Source organism: Dromiciops gliroides, chromosome 2 (genome assembly GCF_019393635.1).
Source record: "Dromiciops gliroides isolate mDroGli1 chromosome 2, mDroGli1.pri, whole genome shotgun sequence".
Lineage (NCBI taxonomy): Eukaryota > Metazoa > Chordata > Mammalia > Microbiotheria > Microbiotheriidae > Dromiciops > Dromiciops gliroides.
Window position 1 is genome coordinate 442,950,464 of NC_057862.1, and position 18,726 is coordinate 442,969,189.

General features: G+C 38.0%; 1 protein-coding gene across 3 annotated transcripts; it reads right to left on the bottom strand.

The window, feature by feature from the left end:
- Positions 1-1,299: 1,299 nt before the first annotated feature.
- MTG2 (mitochondrial ribosome associated GTPase 2) lies at positions 1,300-15,670 on the bottom strand. Of its 3 annotated transcripts, none has more exons than XM_043988387.1 (7): positions 15,500-15,670; positions 10,386-10,595; positions 5,295-5,442; positions 4,454-4,539; positions 3,382-3,600; positions 2,917-3,055; positions 1,300-1,834 (listed from the first exon to the last, which is right to left on the bottom strand). In XM_043988387.1, the coding sequence occupies exons 2-7, from the start codon at positions 10,587-10,589 to the stop codon at positions 1,440-1,442; spliced, it is 1,191 nt and encodes a 396-aa protein (XP_043844322.1). In that variant the 5' UTR covers positions 10,590-10,595; positions 15,500-15,670; the 3' UTR covers positions 1,300-1,439. The 3 variants fall into 3 exon arrangements, with proteins under 3 accessions (XP_043844322.1, XP_043844320.1, XP_043844321.1); XM_043988385.1 differs by having other exon boundaries at positions 4,454-4,569; positions 15,500-15,667; XM_043988386.1 differs by lacking the exon at positions 15,500-15,670 and adding an exon at positions 15,178-15,486 and having other exon boundaries at positions 4,454-4,569.
- Between the last annotated feature and the right edge of the window lie 3,056 nt (positions 15,671-18,726).

Below are 18,726 nucleotides of genomic sequence, written 5' to 3' on the forward strand. Positions count from 1 at the left end.
TGCCTTCACATAGTAGTATATAAGTGAAAGATTCTCTCAGCTATCATTAATAATTGACTTTGGGTCATCACCTGCAAAGAAAATATAGTTTTCTGATCTAGTTAGGATTAGTCAGATTTGGGCAAGCTCATAATCCCTGGAAGGTATAATTTAAGACTCTTTCACAATTTCCAGCAAAACTTTTATGAAAAGAAATACATTCTTCACATACAAGGAAAATCATATTAGCCTGCTTACTTTGTCATATTCACATTATGAAAATGAAGTCAGAAATTATATTCTCTGGTGTTACATTAACTAATAGTCTGCTTGAAATATATAAGTTCTGCGGCAGCTAGATGGCGCAGTGGATAGAGCACTGGCCCTGGAGTCAGGAATACCTGAGTTCAAATCCAGCCTCAGACACTTAACACTTACTAGCTGTGTGACCCTGGGCAAGTCACTTAACTCCAATTGCCTCACTAAAAAAAAAAAAAAAAGAAATATATAAGTTCTGAGTCAGAAGACAACATTTTCTCAAGATACTTGATGCATTAATTTATAAAGTACATTCCATGATTCCTTTTCAGTGTTCAGCTCAACAGGACACAGCAGTCTGTTTTGCAAACAGAAATGGACTAGTCTACTATTACATTTTTCAGGAGTTTCAAGTGTGAAAAAAATCATCCTGTATTTATATCCTTTGCATTAAATTACATCAGAACAGGGATGCATGCAAAAGTGTTCCTGATTCCTACCACCTCACCAGGACATGTAGAACATTCTGTTGATAATTTTTAGATCTCTTAAATCTGATGCTTCTTAATTTGACACTGAAGGTGAGCCGGCTAATTGGGCAAAGGTTATTCCAATGACCTTTGTAAAAGGCTACTATTGTGATCAACTAGTGAACTAAATAGAAAAAAAATTTTAAACCAGTATTATGTACATTTTAAACTCACTAAGTGAATATCTGCATTCTTAAGCAGCATTTTATAACATCAATCAGCAATGTGGCTCCTCTTGCTAATTACAGCTGTTAATTAACACAAATGAGTCCAATCTCAGCAAATTAACCAACAAAGCTGACAGATGCATTAAGCATTGGTAAGCAGGCTGGGTGTCAGGTGACAGGGCAATATGCTGTCACACAAGGAAATCTAGTGCAGATTTGTCACTTTCCAGACCAGAAGGTATAAGGATCATTATAGGATCATGTGCCACTTGAGAATAAGCCCCTGTCTGACCAGTGATGGGTAACAACCTACTAAATTAAATGATTTATAAATTACTCTCTCACACAAAGATCACACATACACAACAAATTAATTACATTTTATTTATACAGTAGTCCTCACTTTCACTGTCCTTGATGCTCTCACTTTTATTTCCACTTTCAATTTTCCAACAGTTTTAGGATTTTTTTCCTTCAACAACCAATGCTTGTTTAGCTTCAATCACTACCAATTCAGTGGCTCCCGCCCCTGTTTGCCCTCAGTCTCTACATAATCATCATACAATTCTTTCAAATGCAACAGCAATTCCTCTAGATTTTCTCCAGTCAATGCTGACAAGGGGATGACCTTTTGTTCTAATCGAGCCTGAAGTTGGGGAAAATTGACTTTAGATTGAGGAAGGTCAATCTTATTTCCAATGATTGCATGTGGCCGCTCTGACAAGCCTTCTTCATATTTCTCTAGCTCATATTTTAAATCCTCAAGCTGAGTCCATGGCTCTGCTATTGAGAGATCCACCACAAATAAAAAAAAGCGGCATCGCTCGATGTGTTTCAGAAAAGCAAAACCTAAGCCTCTGTTTTGATGAGCTCCTCTTATTATGCCAGGAATGTCAGCTACTACAATTAAAAAAGAAAAAGGAAAAAAGTATGATAAGGTAACACCCTATGTGATCAAAATTGCCTCCAGTTCATTTGTGCAAACTTTTTGGCTTAGTAAAAACATGACCATATATAGCAATTCTGGTGGTTAAATATACTGGGTTTTATTATGACTTTCTTATTCAACTCACTACTTGAACTTGAATAGGTTCCTTTATTAGCTCAATATTTCAGTTGGTCAGTGTCTATGGAGACAGATCTAATTTTCCTTTTTGAAAAATGCTTTGAAATATTTGAGTGAGAAAAATTATGAAAATGCAACTCTACTTCTTTCCAATAATGGGAAACAAGGAGTATAGAATAATATATATGATAACAGTCTTTTCCAATATGTTGGTTAGTTTTACTGAACTCTTTTTAAATTTTTATTATGAAGGCTAGCTCACCGTGAGGGGAGGGATATACTGAGACGTAGGTAATCTAAATACAAAAGATAAAAATTTATTTTAAAAAATTTTGGAGGGGCAACATATCAGTTTGGGGGTCAAAATATCAAGTGATACTTGACAAATTTTAATCTGCAAAATAATTTTAAAGAGAAAAACAGCTTTCTGTATGCTATAAATAACTCAGGAATTATTGCAAAGCACTTTGGAAATACAAAGAGCTATAAAAATAACATCACCAACAGGCTTACTAGTAACTGCAACAAGTACGTCATCTTCTGAAATAATTTCCCCCCCTCTTAAATAGCACAGGAAAAGTTTTTTTAAATCACATGTGGTCCATATGACTTATACTGCTGTGAAAAACATAGCACAAAGAATAAAGGTAGTAGAAATAATTTCCTTATCACTGAAATTTAAATGAAAATTTTCTTAACAGGAAGGTGACATGTTAATAAGGAAAGATTACTCCCCCTAAAATCTATAATGATGGTATTATTAGAACATTTTGAGTGAAAAACGGGTTTTTTTTTTAACATTTTAAATAGGAAGCTAAATTCAATTAAATATAACCAGATATCACACCCACATTTCCCTCTCTTAACCGTTATTTTTAAAATCATCATTATCTCAAGTGTGTGTTAGAAAATTTACCTGCCACTTGTTGGTAGCCTTCATAGTGAACAATACCTACATGGGGATTTAAAGTAGTAAATGGATAAGAAGCCACAGCAGGTTTTGCATTAGAAATTGCTCTTAGAAGTGATGATTTTCCAGCATTGGGGAATCCCACCTAGAAGAAAAATGTTTAAATCGTCATGTGAGTCTATGAAAATTTCATTACATTTTAAGATTAGTGAAATTAATAAGGATCAAAAGAAGAATTTCTGGAATAGAAACTAATTTTGATGGATGACATGTACTAATATTAAACTCAACAACAGTGGCTGAAAAATGACGGAATCTCAATTTCTTATTATTTCTTGAAAATTAATGTCCTCATACGGACATTATGCATTTATAAATGCATTCCTATGTTGTTTTTAAAATCTAATTTTTCCCTTCAATAAAGGAAACATTGAATTCGAGACAAAAAGAATTTAAAGAATTTGTACTTACCATTCCTGCATGAGCCATAGTCTTCAGTTCCAAATAGAGTACTCTTTCTTGACCCCGTTGCCCAGGGGTACAAGTTATCGGAGCTCGATTGTCATTAGTCAAAAAAAAACGATTGCCTTTTCCTCCAGCTCCCCCCAAAGCTGCAATATATTCATCACCTGGCTGAGAAAGATCAGCTACAATTTCATTTTCCTCTTTAACCAGAGTGCCTAGGGGAACCTTAAAAAATAAGTAAAGGATTCATAGATCTATATTCTTTATACAACCATTATAAGTTTATTCTGAATTTATTCCCTAGGCAAAGAATCAAATAACCACAAAGCCCAAAAAAGGACAAAAGTTTTATGTTTATTAATTAGATTCTGCAATGCTTTTTTTAAAGCATTGTGCTCAGCACTGCAGTAATAAAATATACTGAAAACAGTCCCTGTCCTCAAAGAACTGAACTTAGAAGTTGTAGACTGAATTACAAAAGAACTTTTTAAGACTTAAAAACCTTATGATATAGAAAATGAGTAGAAGTAGTAGGAAAAAGAACACAAAGGAAAAAACATTAAGAGAAAAGAGAAGTGTACTGTCACACTCAAAAAGTCATAATAGATTCAAATTAAATTTGTTTCCTAAAACCAGGAACTATTTAATGGTTTGAAATGAATACGAAGAGAAACAAATTGGGGGGGGTTGGGGTTGTTGTGGTCATCATGTTTTTTAAAGGAAAGCCTCCTTTTAGCATTGAACTTTCCTGGCCTGGGGCAGCTAGGTGGCGCAGTGGATAAAGCACCGGCCTTGGATTCAGGAGGACCTGAGTTCAAATCCGCCCTCAGACACTTGATACTTACTGGCTGTGTGACCCTGGGCAAGTCACTTAACCCCAACTGCCTCACCAAAAAAAAAAAAAAAAAAAAAAGAACTTTCCTGGCCTGAATAGGAGCTACACTTTTGCTCTTTTTTGTCCCAAGATTTCACATATAAAATTCAAGTTAAGCTAGGAAACTACAGGAATCTAAAGATGTTATGCTGAGCTATACTGTCTGATAAAGCAACAGTAACTATACACACACACACAACTTACTCTAATGTAGAGGCAGTCTCCATTTCGCCCATAGCAGTTTTTGCTTCCGCCAGGCTCTCCATCAAACCCCCGATACACTGAAAGGACTGAAGATAATGATCTGACATGCTTGTCAACTAAAAATTAAACCAATGTTTATTCAATTATTTCAGACCTGATTGTTTAAAAAAGAAATAGGTCAGTGCAGCTAGGTGGCGCAGCGGATAGAGCACTGGCCCTGGAGTCAGTCAGGAGTACCTAAGTTCAAATCCGGCCTCAGACATTTAACACTTACTAGCTGTGTGACCCTGGGCAAGTCACTTAACCCCAATTGCCTTACTTTAAAAAAAAAAAAAAGAAATAGATTTCATGAATTTTCTATGGTCTAGCAAAAAACAAAACAGAACAAAAACTGCATTTAGATAAATGGAATGATACACAACATAATGTCTTCTCTAAGTATGTGTCTACCAGAAGTTATTAAGTTAACAATATTGACTTAATTTTTTAACAAAACTCTTCATTTTCCTTAAGATAACCTATGAAAATAGTTTTTTCTTTGTAGTTTTAAAGTATGATGGTATATATTGATTTTTTTTTTAAGTGAGGCAATTGGGGTTAAGTGACTTGCCCAAGGTCACACAGCTAGTGTTAAGTGTCTGAAGCCGGATTTGAACTCAGGTACTCCTGATTCCAGGGCCGGTGCTCTATCCACTGTGCCACCTAGCTGCCCCAGTATATATTGATTTAATAAAATATGTCCACCAAATTAATTATAAAATTCAAATCTATCTTTAAAGAAAGTAGCTTTTAACTATTTACAGAAATAAGGGATCCTTCCCAATAAGAAAGAGCAATTTACCTTTCAAAATAACATGGCCACCATCTCCCCCATCTCCTCCATCAGGTCCACCATATTCTTTTCTGGGCTCACTATGAAAACAACTCATCCCATTACCTCCATTGCCTCCAGTAATAAACACTCTTCGATGATCCACAAAATACCGTTTCTACAAAACAAAGGCCATTTTCCATTACTAATACATCTTTTATCTCTCAACAGATTTATTATATATGTATGTAATATACATGACATTTACCCTTCCTATTTATAAACACTTTAATACTTCAACTGATCCCATCAGTTCTACAGATCACAAACCCATTAATACCTTCTGATCCTATGTAACTCTTGTACATATCTTTCCATAAATCCTCTAATTCTTTTTGTTTTGGGGATGTCAGTGAAGCACTTACTCATTTTATAGCCCTCACTCTGTCCATATATTAAAGCTACTTTTTTTTTTTTAAGTGAGGCAATTGGGGTTAAGTGACTTGCCCAGGGTCACACAGCTAGTAAGTGTTAAGTGTCTGAGGCTGGATTTGAACTCAGGTACTCCTGACTCCAGGTCTGGTGCTCTATCCACTGTGCCACCTAGCTGTCCCAAAGCTACTTCCTTTTTTTTAAAAAAAATAATCTTTTTATTTATTTATTTTAGTTTTCAACATTTGTTTAGATAAGATTTCCAATTTCAAATTTTTCTCCCTCCCTCCCCTAGACAGCAGGTAATCTGATATAGGTGTTTTATATATATATATATATATATATATATATATATATACACACACACATAAAATAACATTAAACATATTTCTGCATTAGTCATGTTATACGAGAAGAATCAGAGCAAAAAGGAAAAACCTCAAAAAAGAAAAACAACAGCACCAAAAACAAAAGAAATAGTATGGTCTAATCAGTGGCCATACTCCGCAGTTCCTTTTTTTTTTTTTTTCTGAATTTGGAGAGCCTTTCCATCATGAGTCCTTTGGAACTGTCTTCTACCGTTGGATTGGTGAGAAGAATCTAGTCTATCACAGTTGATCAACACGTAATGTTGATGATACTGTGTACAATGTTCTCCCGATTGTGCTCATCTCACTCATCATCAGTTCAAGCAAATCCTTCCAGGTTTCTCTGAATTCCTCCTGCTCATCGTTTCTTACAGCACAATAGTATTCCATTACATTCATATACCACAACTTGTTCAGCCATTCCCCAGTTGATGGGCATCCCCTCAATTTCCAACTGCTTGCCACCACAAAAAGAGCAGCTATAAATATTTTTGTACATGTGGGTCCTTTTCCCTTTTCCATGAACTCTTTGGGAAAAAGACCCAAAAGTGGTATTGCTGGGTCAAAGGGTATGCACAGCTTTATAGCCCTTTGGGCATAATTCCAAATTGTTCTCCAGAATGGTTGGATCAGTTCACAGCTCCACCAACAATGCATTAGTGTTCCAATTTTTCCACAGCTTCTCCAACATTTATTATTTTCCTTTTTTGTCATATTAGCCAATCTGATAGGTGTCAGATGGTACCTCAGAGTTGTTTTAATTTGCATCTCTCTAATCAATAGCGATTTAGAGGGCAGCTAGGTGGCGCAGTGGATAAAGCACTGGCCTTGGATTCAGGAGGACCTGAGTTCAAATCCAGCCTCAGGCATTTGACATTTAACTAGCTGTGTGACCCTGGGCAAGTCACTTAACCCTCATTGTCCTGCAAAAATTAATAAATTATTAAAAAAAATTTTTTTAATAGCGATTTAGAGCATTTTTTCATATGGGAATAGATAGCTTTGATTTCTTCATCAGAAAACTGACTGTTCATATCCTTTGACCATTTCTCAATTGGGGAATGACTTAGTTTCTTATAAATTTGATTTAGTTCCCTATATATTTTAGAAATGAGGCCTTTATCAGAAGTACTGGCCATAAAAATTGTTTCCCAGCTTTCTGCATCCCTTCTAATTTTGGATGCATCGCTTCTGTTTGTACGAAACCTTTTTAATTTAATGTAATCAAAATCATCCATTTTGCATTTCATAATATTCTCTATTTCTTGTTTGGTCATAAACTGTTCTCCTTTCCAAAGATCTGAAAGGTAGACTATTCCTTCTTCTCCTAATTTACCTATGGTATCACCTTTTATGTCTAAATCATGTACCTGCTACTTCCTTTTCAATCATACATTACTATGTTTTTAAAAGTTAATACTATTAATATTGCTTATAGCTCTTAATAATTCCAATTTTAAGGTAAGAAAGAATTAAGAGCTACAAGGAATGTCACTGGTGAGCTAGTCAAAACTCCTTCACTAAAAGATAAAGAAACAAAAAGGTCAAGAGAAGTTTTGACTTGTCCAAGGTCACATAAGTAGCAACTGGCATAATCAGGATTCAGATCTAGATCCTTTTTTCCCAAATCCAGCCTCTTTCCACTGCAACCACTCTACTGTCATAAGACATTGGTTTCAAAAGGCAAGTTTAAATTAATAATTCACATTACAAATATAATATTTTAATGAGTGCTCAGTTCTTTAATATGGTATGGAAGTGACTCTGGGTTCTCAAAGACTATACCAAATTTTGGTGGGTCTTAAGCTTTGAGAACAGATGTCCAGAACTACTATGTATCTGTCTTCCAAGCATAACCTAACTAAATATAGAGAAGTTCATCACTAGAATGTTGACCACCAAGCAAGCATTTGGGTTGGCTTGTCTGGGGTTTTTTCGAGGGCAAAGGTGGGAAAAGGGAAAAAGGTTAGGCCATAGCAACTTATGAAAATCATGTGAGGACTTCTTGAAGTATTGAAGTATGCCATTCTTAATACACATTTTAATAACAAACTCAAGATATCTAACCTAAAAACAGAAAAAGAACTACTCCCTAAACTTTTAAAAACCTCTTGCTAGATTATTCATTTAGGCAACCTGGTATAGTGAAAAAAAGCATTGGTTTTAAAGTCTGGAGACCTAGTATTGAATCCAAATCTAACACTTACTAGCTGTGTGACTATGGGGAAAGTCACGGAACCTCTTTGGTCCTCTGTAAATGTAAAATGGAGATAATACTTGCATTATTCTCAGGGGATTTTGTGAGGAAACTGCCTTACAAACTATAAAGTAATATGTAAATGTGTCATTATTTGTTTAGGAACATAATCTTGGAAGAACAGATAGATCTCCACCAACATAAAATTATGATTCAAAAATTTAAAAGGACAAAAAAGAGTGGGGTAAATGTCTCCAAATATAAGTCACTCTTTTCCATAAACAGAGGGAATATTTTAAGAACAGTATACTTTCTGACTGGAAAATCAGATTTCAAAAAAATGTAGTGGTATATTTAAACCTCTTTTCTAGTAGTGACTTTTTCCTAGAAAAGGACCTCAAGTAAGGAGCAGATCTCCAACCATTTAGAACAAATGCAGGTGATATTTAGTTTTTGTTAGAATTTAAAGAGAATATCACAATAAAATGTGGTCATCAGCTCCTCAATACCAACTTTTAAGGATACCAAATTATGTCATATATCTATGATATTAAATCTGGCCCCATACAATATAATATAATAATTTGGGGCACATCTTGACCATCATAAAAATCCTTTCTATAATACATGGAAAGCCTCTTCAGCATACATTCACTTTTTTTCCCAAAAAAATTGATTTTTTTTTTAAAAAGCCTTTTAAATTTCTTTGGCACCACCACATGGAAAAACTGTGAATTACTGCTACAAGAATAGAAATGTTTACTCTGAGGTATCACCTCACACCTATCAGAGTGGCAAATATAACAAAAGTGGAAAATATTGGATGTTGAAGGGGATGTGGGAAAGTTGGGACACTAATCCACTACTGGTGGAATTGTGAAAAGATCCAACCATTTTGGAGAGCAATTTGGAACTATGCCCAAAGGGCTATAAAACTTTGCATACCCCTTGACCTAGCAATACCACTTCTAAGTTTATACCCCAAAGATATCCCTAAAAAGAGAAAAAGACCTATTTGTACAAAAATATTTATAGCAACTCTTTTTGTGGTGGCTAAGAATTGGAAATCAAAGGAATGACCATCAATTGGGGAATGGCTAAACAAGCTATGGTATATGATGGCGATGGAATATTATTGTGCTATGAGAAATGACAAGCAGGATGACTTCAGAAAGGCTTGGAAAGACTTGTATGAACTGATGGATAGTGAAGTGAGCAGAACCAAGAAAACACTGTGCAGAGAGACAGCAATATTGTTTGATGAAGAACTGTGAATGACTTAACTACTCTCAACAATACAATGATCCAAGACAATCCCAAAGGACTATTGATGAAGTATATTATCCACCGCCAAAGAAAGAACTGATATCGATGGAACAGACTGAAGCATGATATTTTTCACTCTTACATTTTTTCTTTTATTCAAGTTTTCCTGTACAAAATGACTAATATGGCAATGTTTTACATAATCATTAAAAAAAAAAGAATCAACATGTTTTCAGTGCAGTCAACACTGATTAACAATTTGTTCAGAAAAAGTATTTAACTGGTTTGCAGTATCTATGTACAGATTAAAGTGAAGATATGACAAACAGGTGAGAATCTTGCAGAAATTCTGCTAGATTTTGGTTTAAATGGATATTAAATATCTTATTTTCATATAAAATATAGCTGATTTAATCATTTTAATCTACAATTTCCCCAATTAGCAGAAAACAAAAATCTAAGAAAACTTCTTGTTAATTTCAGTCAATAATTAGTTCATATTCCAAAAGATTTAAGCAGGAATTAGAGAACCATAAAAAATAAATGTGCTTTTTTAAAGAGAGGAATGTATATGACTATATTTGGCAAGTGTATAAATGATCCTTTTATTATTTTCCAAAGATTCTCTATGAAATCAGTTATTTTCATTAGTTTCAAAAAATATATTTCCTGAATAACTATAGCCACATTACCATAAGTGGGATCAACAAGAACAAGACAATGAGGAAAAACTCCCCCAAAACAGTTTTTATCTTCTACAATGAAAGCTAATGGCAACCTTTAAATAGCACACCTAAAAACAATATTCAATACAATACACCAAAAAAGGAGTTATGAAATTTTATGTTTTGTTCTTACCAACTTTTTCTCAGAAAGGTTTCTTTTCTGTTTAGGTTCCTGATGATTTGAACATTTTGCACAGCTAAGGAAGAGAGGCCTTGGAGAAGCCCAGTGCTGAAATAGACAACCAGGATCAAGAAGAGCATCTGCAGCTGAAAACCGAGGCCACTTGCTTTCCAATATAGATCTTGTTAGCGTGTAGACAAGCCTTGAAGGTAGCATGCTCACCTAAATGAATTAATTTTGTTAAGTCAAATCTTTAGTTAGTGATGGGATTCAGACACCCAAATAATAAACCTAAAACAATAAGGATTTATGGCACCTTAAAAAACAAAAAAAGCTTTTAACTCTGAAATTCTTTGATGTACAAAACTTGTACTGAAGAAATCAAAGATATTTATAAAACCAAGCTAGGATATAAAATTATCCATTGGTGGGTTCTTCATTTAGTATCCAGAATTTAAAATATGTTGAATTTTAGAACTAGATGCACTTCAGAGATAATTTGGTCTCCTCTTTTCCCAATACTCTGGAAAATTTATAGATGAGGAAGATAGGGAGCAGATGTGAAATGGTTTGTCTAAAGTCACACTGTCAATTAATGATAGATCTGGGACTAGAATTAGTCTTCTGATTCCCAGCCATTCTGGCCACAGTTTCCTAGTCACAGGGCTTTCCTAACTTTTTTTTGCTGTTAAGTCCTTTCAGTCATATCTGACTCTCTGTGATCCCACTTGGAATTTCCTTGGCAAAGATACCAATGTAATTTGCCATTTCTTTCTCCAGCTCATTTTACAGATGAGGAACTGAACCAAACAGGCTTACGTGACTTGCCCAGGGTCACACAGATAGTAAGTGTCTGAGGCCACGTTAGAACTCAAGTCCTGACTCCAAGGCTGGCACTCTATCCACTGCACCACCTACCTTCCCTTCATTCTGTAAAGAATGAGTCTAGTGGGTCCAGTTTTGTAAATTGCCTAGCAGCTTCACAAAGTCTATCATAAAATCTATTAGGTGGTTCATTAATTGTCTTATAAATCTGGGGACAGATTTGAAGGAAGGATTTTGTTTTATTTTGTTTTGTTTTTTGCTGAGGCAATTGGGGTTAAGTGACTTGCCCAGGGTCACACAGCTAGTAAGTGTTAAGCGTCTGAGGCTGGATTTGAACTCAGGTCCCCCTGAGTCCAGGGCCAGTGCTCTATCCACTGCGCCACCTAGCTGCCCCAATTGTCTTATAAATCAAGCAATAAGGTTCAATAACCCTTTCTAGAAGAGTCATGTGCTCTTGGTGTTCTTCACCGATAGGAAGAAAAGCTTGTTTAAGGTAAGAGCTTATAATGTTGTTTCTTGATGAAACAAAATGGGGAATGTAAAGAATTAATTGTTGGGGCAGCTAGGTGGCACAGTGGATAAAGCATGGACCCTGGAGTACCTGAGTTCAAATCCGGCCTCAGACACTTGACACATACTAGCTGTGTGACCCTGGGCAAGTCATTTAACCCCCATTGCCCCACAAAAAAAAAAAGAAAAAAGAATTGTTATTTGAGGTTTTTATGACCCCATCTTTTTGACTAGAATTAAAAAAAAAAAACACCTTGGCGCACGCACCGGCCTCTGGGGCTCCAAAAACGGCACGGTGCTCCACCCACTGGTTGCCATCGTGCTGGCACCTCATGTCATCATCACCACTCACCGACGCCTACATGGGCCTGACAAAATTATAATGATTGGAAGCCTAGTGAGGGCAGTCATGTGACTGTCAGAGCAGCCAGCCAATTGGCTGGGGGCTGTGTGTGGTCAGCCTGGGGTCTGCTGGGAAGAAGGGAGGGTTTTCTGGCATTCTAGCATAAAGCTGGAAGGTGACAGGACGCTGCTGTGTGTTCTCAGCTGATTCCTGGGTGGTGGTGGTGTTAAGGTTGTATAATTTCCCTTTCCCCATTTTATTCCTTTTCCCTTAATTCTACTGATCCTGTTTGTGTTTTTTTTAAGTTCGTTCTTGTTAAATAAATCCTGCTCTGTTTTGAGGGAGGCTGCTGGTCTCCTTCCTTGCCCCAATATTGCGGTGAGCCGCCTAGCTAACACTCCCCAATTAAAAATTAGTCCCTACAGTTTTTAACCTTTTCATATAGTAATTCTAAACAACAATATACATGATACATAGAATTTAACAGTCTGAAAGGACTTCGGAGGTCATCTAGTTCAAACCATACTCAAACAGAAATACTATTATATTCTACAAGTGGTATTATGGTTGCCACTTGAAGACATCCAAGGATAGGGAATTCACCATATCCCAATACAATCTTGATTAGACAACTCTAATAATCGTTAGAAATTCTTTCATTACACTGAATCAGAATCTGCATCTCTGGAACTCACTATTCCTAGTTCTGCCTTTTGGAGTCATGCCCAAAACAAACAAAAAAACCCCCAATTCCTTTACCACACAACTATCCTTCAAATATCTGCTGACAATGATTAAGTCCCTCCCGAGTGTTCTCTGCTGCATGCTAAACAGCTCTAGTTTCTTCTGTTCTTTTATGGTATGACTTTTTTAGTCATCTCATCATCATGCCTATAATTAGAAGGGACCTAAGAGGTCAATCCTCATTTTTTTTTTTTTTGTGAGGCAATTGGGTTTAAGTGACTTGCCCAGGGTCACACAGCTAGTAAGTGTTAAGTGTTTGAGGCCGGATTTGAACTCAGGCACTCCTGAATCCAGGGCCGGTGCTTTATCCACTGTGCCACCTAGCTGCCCCAATCCTCATTTTAAAGATGAGAAAACTGAGACCCAGAGAGATTAAATGACTCTTCCAAGGTCACAAAGGTAGTAAGCAACACAGGCATGATTTAAACTGTCATGATTCTCTAAGTGTATAGAACTTTGCAGGGTATATATCACACAGCCATCCTGATTGCCTTCCTCTGGATATGCCCTAGCTTGTCAATTTCCTTCCTGACAGGTGGCACCTAGAACTGACTACAGTAGTACTCAGCAGGATTATCACATTTCTCATTCTGGATACTCTGTTTCTGTGAATGAAGCCTAAGATCACATTAGCTTTTCTCAACTGTTATATCGCTGTTGACTCACACTGAACCAAAAATCCACTAAAAACCTATAAACTGCTACCTGCCCATGCCCCACCCCATATCCTGTATTTGCATAGATTTCTTTTTTCTTTTCTTTTCTCTTTCTTTTTTTTTTTTTTGGTGAGGCAATTGGGGTTAAGTGACTTGCCTAGGGTCACACAGCTAGTGTCAAGTGTCTGAGGCCGGATTTGAATTCAGGTCCTCCTGAATCCAGGGCTGGTGCTCTACCCACTCTGCCACTTAGCTGCCCCTGCATAGATTTCTTTTAAAAAAACAACAGTGGAATTTAAGTACCTCTATCTAGAATATTCTTATTAAATTGGATCTTATAAAATTCAGTCTATTTGCCTAACTTATTAAAATCTTTCTGGATCCACCACTAGCTAACTCTCTTATCTTCACTGCTGTGAATTAAACTGACTTACATCTTCAGGCAAGTCAATGATATTTCAAAACTAAAAACAAAGATTACTCCCTCACACATATGGATACTGCACATGTCAAAGTTGTCCAACCCAAGTAAACATTAGCATATTTTTAGTTACTTTTTGGGGGGGAGCAGGGCAATGAGGGTTAAGTGACTTGCCCAGGATCACACAGTTAGTTAAGTGTCAAGGTCTGAGGCCACACTTGAACTCAGGTCCTCCTGAATCCAGGGCCGGTGCTTTATCCACTGAACCACCTAGCTGCTTCCCCCCCACCCCTTTTTTTTTCAGTTACTTTTAATCATATACTTATCCCTTCTCAATCTTCTCAAGCAACTGTCTTTATTCGCAGATGCTAGTTACATATTGTTTCAAAGAGATCAAGAAAGAGCCCTTGGATTAGGGCAATGAGAAAACTGCCAATATTCTGTATACTTTATAAAATAAAAGATTAATTAGAAAAAAAAAGGTTTGGAGGCTCCTGAATATAATCAAATTTCTAAGTAAAAGCAAGAAATGTGGAAGGTGAAAGTGGGGGCATATGAAAAAGGGAAGCAGAATAAAGAACTCTAGAGTAGGCACCAAAAGACTTGGGTTCTCTGACACATCCTTTTTGGTCCGGAGAAAGGATTAGATTCTAAGGCTCCTTGTAGCTATCTGAAACAAATCCCACTTGTTGCAGGAAGCCTTTCCTGGTCTCTCTCATTCCTCCCTTTCCACCTCCTAGTGCTTGTCCCCAGAGATTCTCTCTTACATTATAAGGAGAGCGCTTAGAGAGCAGAGATCCTGTTTTTGGCCAGTAAATGCTTAGTAATTGCTTGACTGCCCAAAGCAAAATCAAAGAACTTACTGAATAAAAACACTTGCTGAATTCATTGGTTTGCTCTTAATGAAGTGCTCCTAAGGCAGGCTGTGGAAACCACCTAAGTACTCTTTTTTCAATCATCTCCTCATCTAAACACAGCTTAGTTCCCTGCATTGTAATCCCTTACAAAACACGCGCCGTATATTTAAAAGGGCTCTGTACTAAGAATCAGATAACTGTTGTTACAATCCCAGCTCTAACTACGACATGGAAAATAATTTGATTTCTCTGGGGGTCTCAGTTTCCCTATTTGTAGAACAACTCTTGGTCCCCTCCAGCTCCGCAACTCCAACTCTAGTAGCAATAATTCTTATCCTGCCCCGCTTCCAGGGTAGGTGCCTCTCCACATGCCTCCCCCAAATCTGGAAGGATTTCAAAGCATTTTCGCTTATCTTCCTTGACCACGTCGGATCCCTCTTATACTTACTTACGTCGCCGGCTAACCTCCCCAACTAGTCTGTGATGTGCCTGGGGGGCCCAGACTGTGTCTTATTCCCTTTTGGATACCCCCTCCATGCCTGGCACAAGGCCCTGCTCCGGGAAGAAGTGACTCCCTCATGCTATCCTTCCCGCCGCCAAAGGCCGGTGACCAGTGTCGCTTCTCCAAGGACCCTAGCCTCTCCCGGCCTTTTTTTTTGGGGGGGGGTGAAGGGAGGGCGGCATGACTGCACGCTGGGGTTCTCCCTTCCCCACCCAGCACCAACTTCCCTCCCAAACGGTTCTGCCCTTTCCAGCAGAAAAACACTTACTTCGTTTCGGAGGCAACTTCCGGTCCCACTTCCGGCTTCCCTCAGCCACGGTCCTCGTCCCTCCCTCTGGTCTTCCCATACCTTTCCCCAGCCCCGCCCTCCAGCCTCACTCTGCGCCGGGGGCTCCTTCCCACCCTGCCTAGCCTAAATCCCGTTTCCAATGCGCATGCTCGAAATCCTTGTCCGGTCCATCTCTTCTTTTTCTTCCCTCTCCTCTCCCTTGTTTTCCGTGGTGCCCCGCCTCCCTGCGCTCGCGAGAACCTTAAGTCTCTGTGCATGTCAGTGTTTCTGTGTGTGTGTATGTGTATCTGCTGTCTGTGTCTTTATGTGTGTGTCTGTATCTCAGGATGTATCTATGCGTCAGTGTCTCTGTGTGTGTGTCTTGGTGTCTGTGTGTCTTAGCCAGCTCTCCCACTTCCCCCAGGCTTCAGGCTTCAGGTCCCTCCTTTCTTTAATCGGGAAAGATGGTCTTAGATCAAACTCAAAGCCCAGCTTCCCCTCCTCCCCCCATTCTAATTGGATTAGAATGGAATCTCTTTGAAAGGACTGTTTTTTGCCTTTCTTTTGACCCGGGTTAATATTTAGTGAGCCTGCTTCTGGAAATTCATGATGACACCACCTGTCAAGCAAGGCAAGAATTGTTATGGGCCCCTTGGTCAGGGAAGGGGTCTTGGGGTCTCCCCACCAAAAGCATGTGATTGTACTTGTTGCTTTGCTTCTAGGATTTACAGTCAAGAACTCTTATCAGGCGATAGGTCAATGCTTAGAAGGAACTCACCTCATTCAGTCCAGTCAAACACTAAGCGTCTACAATGTGTCAGAAGCAATAAGTACTGGGATTTTTTTTAAGTGAGAATGAAACAGAGTTCCTGCCCTCATGGACATTATAATCTAATGAGGGAAAGGAATACACAAAAGGAAGCTGAAAAGGTGGGGTCAAGGTATCCAGCACAAGGGCATGATGGTAAAGTACAGAGGAGTACAGCCAGGTGGGAAATGAAGAGTTGGCTGGCCTGGGAGGCCTCTTTGAATGGAAGTTCTGGGAAGAACTCTCCATTGCCACTCTCTTCAACCAGAGGGGGTCAGCTGGTGGTGTAGTAGATAAAGCACTGGCCCTGAAGTTGAAGGACCTGAGTTCAAATCTTACCTCAGACGCTTACTAGCTGTGTGACCCTGGGCAAGTCACTTAACCTCGATTGCCTTAAATTGGTTGGTGACTTTTCACAATCCAGCTTCACTTAAATACAATTCACTGCAAGTCATGACATCACCCTGTTGTCAGATGATGAGGTTCCTGGAGCTTGATGGTGAAATCCAGAGGAGTGCAGATTGGTGGGAAATGAAGTCACTTCTGATAACTGGGCTTCTGTTTCTGCAGAGCAGAGATAATCCTGGGCAGATCATATTATGTGTTATGCTTCTGAATACTCTACTTGCTTTAGACTAAGTAAATCTTTCTTAGATTCTATCACACCTCTCAATTACAATTGCTGTAGGTGATTCTGTACTCTGAGTAGAAAGTCAACTGGCTTTTTTATAGTTTTTTAATATCAACCAAACTAGCATATACTTCTTGTCTCCACTATTTTTGTTGTTCAGTTGTTCAGTCATGTCTGACTCTTCATGACCCCATAGATGATAGCAAACTAGGCCCTTCTATCCTCTCTTGAATTCTTTCCAAGTTCATGTTCATTGTTTCCAAGATACTATCTATCCATCTCACCCTCTGCTATCCTCTTTTCCATTTGCCTTGGATCTTTCCCAACATCAGGGCCTTTTCCAGTGAGTCACATATTCTCATTATGTGGCCAAAATATTTAAGCTTCAGTTTCAGTATTTGACCTTCCAGTCAATACCCTGGATTAATTTCTTTGGGTATTGACTGGTTTGATTTCCTTGCTGTCCAAGAACCACAATTTGGAAGCACAGATTCTGTGGTGCTCAGCTTTCCTTATATCCCAACTCTCACAGCTGTACATGACTACTGGAAAAACCATAACTTTGACAATATGGACCTTTGTCATCAGGGTGATGTCTCTGATTTTTAGTATGCTGTCTAGATTTGCTACAGCTTTCCTTCCAAGGAGCAAGCATCTTTTAATTTCATTGCTGCCTGCAGTGATCTTCAAGCCCAAGAATATAAAAGCTGACACTGATTCCATTTCTTCTCCCCCTATTTGCCAGGAAGTGATGTGTTCCGTCAAGGAAACATTTTGTTTCTTGAGGAACAAAAGGGGGGACCATAATGATTGGAATGACGCCACCTACTGGAGACTTGCTGTGGGAAAGCTCCACCATGAGGAAAATGCCTCAGAGGCATTGTGGCTTTTCCTTGGCGTCAGGAAATGACATTTGCTCATGGGTGCTGTCTATCAAGGCTACCAGACAATCAACTTGAGGAGCCTCCTATGGTCTGGGAGGAGACAGGAAGGAGGAAAGGGAGCCTGCTCAGAGAGCGCTGGGGCTTTTTGGCTTCCTAACTTGATGGTGGTGGCGGCAGAGGACTTCACAGGAAATTTGAGGAAAGATAGGAATGCCAGGCTGTTAGAATTCTGTTCTCAATCTTTTTCTTTCTATTTTCCAATAAACCCTTAAAAACCTAAACTCGTTTTATCAGTGATTTTTAGTCAGTTTCCCCCAAACTGGGGGAACAGATTAGAATCCACATTTAGAATCTTAAATTACACAGATGGAACCATTTTCCAAGACATTAGGTTTTTTTTATTTTAAGCTTCAAGCCAGCTTTTACACTCTCCTCTTTTACCCTCATCAAGAGCTTCTTAATTCCTCTTTACTTTCTGGTACCAAAGTGGTATCATCCAAATATCTGAAATTGTTGATATTAATCCTAGCAACCTTAATTCCAGCTTTTGATTCATCCAGCCTGACATTTCACATAACATACTCGGCATATAAATTAAATAAATAAATTTAAATATATAATTGTTAAAATTTTTATTTTATTTTATTATTACTTAAAAGTAAATAAATAATATGCAGCCTTCTTGTACTCCTCTTTCTATCTTAAACAAATTAGTTGTTCCTTGTTTGGTTCTAAGTGTTGCTTCTTGGCCTCCATACAAGTTCATCAGGAGACAAATAAGATGATCTGGTACTTCCATCTCTTTGGGGACTTGCCACATTTTGTTGTGATCCACAGTGAGAGGTTTTAGTGTAGTAAATTTTGCTGTGATTGACTCAGTCAAAGGTTTTAGTGTAGTCAGTGA

Bases quoted from the DNA above. Each gene is read 5' to 3' on its own strand.
- MTG2 (XM_043988385.1), bottom strand. From the start codon at position 10,589: ATGCTACCTTCAAGGCTTGTCTACACGCTAACAAGATCTATATTGGAA. The intron at 5,443-10,385 runs GTAAGAACAAAA...TTTGTTTTGTAG, and splicing joins ACCTTTCTGAGAAAAAGTTG to AAACGGTATTTTGTGGATCA. The intron at 1,835-2,916 runs GTAAATTTTCTA...TTTTAATTGTAG, and splicing joins AGGCTACCAACAAGTGGCAG to TAGCTGACATTCCTGGCATA.